At 46.5% G+C, this 3,647-nt stretch overlaps 1 protein-coding gene across 1 annotated transcript in view; it reads left to right on the top strand.

Moving 5' to 3' along the window:
* Positions 1–62: 62 nt before the first annotated feature.
* The window catches only part of LOC102681650 (irregular chiasm C-roughest protein-like), a 132,381-nt gene continuing 128,796 nt past the window's right edge, over positions 63–3,647 (top strand). The window contains exon 1 of the mRNA XM_006622405.2: positions 63–1,106. Coding sequence (XP_006622468.2) covers positions 970–1,106 — 137 coding nt within the window. The 5' untranslated portion in view covers positions 63–969. The remainder of the gene's footprint in view (positions 1,107–3,647) is intronic.

Raw genomic sequence — 3,647 nt, 5'->3', positions numbered from 1 at the left:
AAGGAGGGGGTAAGGGGCGCGTGTGCCCTACGCGAGGCCGTGGTGGGGAGCGCTGCGCGGTCGATGGTGGGGATGCAAGTACGCTCAACAGAGAACTCGCGAGTAGTTTCGTACCAACTCTCGCGCGAGTCGGATGACGGGTGATATATGTTGAGCTCGTTCCCGTTCGCCGCCGACGTCCTTGCTTCGAGAAAGCGATCGGATTCGAAGCAGCACGAAAACACACGAGAGGATACCTGCTCGCGGAATCGGACGCGTCGCGTATTTACTTTCGCGTTGTGCTCACGTATCTCGATCTTTGCCTCCGTCCTACGTCCATGCATACGCGTTCTCGACGTTCAGTGCAATTTCGCGTAACGTCCACATGATTCGATCGACGAAAAACGCGCGAGTGTGCAAACGTTCCGCGACGCGAATGCCGTGATGCTGCACGGCAGTGGCGGAAGAAGATCGACGGGGCCACTCGACACCGTCTCGATCGCTTCCTCCTGACAGTATGAGCCTCGTGCATCGTCCTCGTCGATGAGATAGAGTGGTATTCCGCTCCTGGGACGATGTCATTCCAGTGATACGCAAAAGGAAGGAAGTTCCGATTCTATCCGAGTTGAGTGCGAATGTATGATCGGAACTACGTCGCGGACAAGTGTGCCCGCTCGTTGAGGAGACGCGAATAGAGTGTGAGTGTGTCCGCGACGCAGATAGTGTGCCATACTCGGCAGAGAGTGAAGAGAACCGTGTGGTACTCTGTAACACGTGTGACAATTTCCGTGAGGGATAGAATATCTCGGAGTGTCGGGAGGTTGACCGGCGAAGACGGTGGTTTCGGACGTGGTCGTATCGTGTCTGTCTGTCGTCGGATTATATTCTCCAGTGTTCTACGATTAATCGGTGTCCGTTGTTCAACGCCGATCGTGCCCACGTTAAGCAATGTTGATATAGTGTGCGTTAACCGTTGATTTCCAGTGAACAATGCTCGGATTCCTCGCTGCCGTGGACACCACTATGGATTTCTTTATTTTCAACACAGTGCCGATGCGACGCACAACCGCACACAGGAATAACGGGGATTTTGCGAGCAATAGATCGAGACGACGCACGACCGACAGGTACGTCGAAAATTTTTGTTTAACCAACCGACAAACGCCATGTTTGTTGATATTCTCGTTAGTTTCGAAGGTTACGACGATAATTGTAGTGTTGGGTCAGTGTCGGTGATGATGTGGTATTTCGAACAGGAATTCCTTTTCAAACAAATAGTTCCATTGATAATTCTCCGATATCTTGTTCCCGGGGATATTTCGAAGCGCATGTGTGAGAAGGAAGTAGAAAACATTCGGTGCAATGAACCACTACATGTTAACATACACGTGTCAACTTAATCGCGAGTGAAAAATCTTACGCAATCGTAATTTCGAGGATTAAAGAAAAAACAAAACAAAAGGAAAGAAAATAAAAACGAAAGACGAATCGTTGTACTTTACTGATTGACCAGGAATGGTTGAAACGGGAACAATAAACGCGGAAAACGCGCGAAAGACGATGATTTCCGATGGCATGTTCGTGTCGTGCGTGCTAAAATATTTACGCAGGATCGATATTCCACCATTGTCGCGATACGTGACTTGGACCGAGGTCGGGATCGCGTTGAGATCGCGTTCACGGTGATTCCGGGACAAGGGACACCGAGGACAGAGGGACAGGGAGATAAATGTAAGGCACGCGTCGTTATACTATCGATTTCTCTGGGAATAGGCCGGCGTTGCATACAGGGCGCGGGAATTAAATGGTGCGCGAGGGAATTTAATGCCATTAGTCGACGAAGAAATTTACGCGGTCGATATGAAAACGCGTATACCGTTAGATACGCCGGTGGCAAGACGTGCTTTAGATTGTCGCGGCCGGTGATTAATGATTGCGTTAATGCTCGACACATAATTAACGAGGGAAAGGATTTGTCGAAAACGATCTCGCCAATTTTCTTCGAGCACCTCTTCGCAAAATATATCTCGGGTTAAACTCGTGGAAAAGTGAAATCACGTGTTCCCCAATTTAATCTCGGAAATACCGGCGAAACGAATTTCGATCGGTCGACGTGTAGAAATATCATCTATCGCAAATACCATCTATCTCCGTTCCTCCGAGATTTTAATAAGCATCGCGCGTAGATATCTCAAAAATCCCTGATAAGCTTCGGTGAAATCGTTTTTGAAAGGGAATCAACGACGAAGCTCGTATCTGAAGCATTTTATTGCTTCAATAACGAACTCACGTCGGTCGTTTCAGCTCCGTGGAAAATCCTGAGTCACCGGATTACAAAAGCACTTTCACGGAAGCGCGCACGTACAAAGATAGGAAAAGATACGTGGTGCTTGCTCGAGATACGCGCCTCCAAGTTTCTCTCCATCGTCAAAGGGATTCGGTCAAAATTTTAATTTCGTCCTTTCTAAGGGCGGGCGATATTAAACGGCGAATGTACGAGGCCGCTGTTGTAATCTCGCCTTAAAGATACAGGATTAAGCGGTTGGCGCGTTGAAAAAGCCACGAAAACTTTATGTCTTGTATAATTTCGAGACAAAAGCGGCGCACAAAGTTATACTTGCTCTCGTGGCTGTTCGCCGACGAACGTACCCCTTTTTGCCGCGAATGTCAATGCGTACCATCTCTGCGTACCACCGAATTTGCCTAATGCTTGAAATCCTCGTGACCCGGTGTCTCGTAATCCGAGCGTGTATTTTAATTGGCTCACCGCGGCTGCATTTTTGGTGACGCGACATGATATAACGTCAGAGAAGATGTAACCACAATTTTAACCCCTTCGTTACACGAATCTCGGTTCGTTCCCTCTCTCTTCCTCTCTTTCTCTTTCTCTTTCCATTTTCCACTCCTCTTTCTTTTTTTCTTTTTTCTTTCTCCAACGCATGCAACATCTATCGTAATCCCATAGTTTTAATCGTATCGGTGGAAAATAGTTTTCTTTTTAACAATGGGATTTAATCGCGTAGCCAAATTTCTGCATAAAATCGATCGAACAAACGGACAACCCAATTTTCGCGACCTCTCGTTTTATCGACGTACCGGTGCATCAACCTTTTCCATTTTTCAGCCATTTCCTTCTCTAATGATAAATAAATAATAAAAGAGAAATCGTACGCTATACCAACGGTTCATTGATTTTCATTTCCAACGCGATTATATGAACTCTCTTCTCGATGGATTCATCGAAAAACTTGGCCTTTCTCGTACGAAATATTTATGAGATATTACATTAATTATAGAATACAATATAACAGAAGGCTCGTAGGATTCGTAGGCATATCGACATCGAACGTAAATAAACTCGACATTGGGTAGCGTCGATAACGAGCGGATGATACGTATTGATACGTATTATCCACTCGTTACCGCTTCAAAAAACGTCCACCGTATTTTCCGTAAATTTTGGTGAAACGGAGCGGAATGATTCCGAGTCGCGTAGCAACCGGAGAAGAGATTATTATTCGCTTTTATTTGAAAATAATGAGTCGCGTCCCGTGCTGCGCGAAAATCAACGCAAAACCCTGGTGCATTCGCGCGCGATACGCGCGTCTATCACTCCGGCAAGCATAAATATTTTCATTTTCAATCCAACCGATCGGATTCACCGCATC

Source organism: Apis dorsata, unplaced genomic scaffold, assembly GCF_000469605.1.
Source record: "Apis dorsata unplaced genomic scaffold, Apis dorsata 1.3 scaffold_683, whole genome shotgun sequence".
Lineage (NCBI taxonomy): Eukaryota > Metazoa > Arthropoda > Insecta > Hymenoptera > Apidae > Apis > Apis dorsata.
Note: the sequence above shows the minus strand (reverse complement) of the source record. Positions and strands in the feature narration are given on the sequence as shown.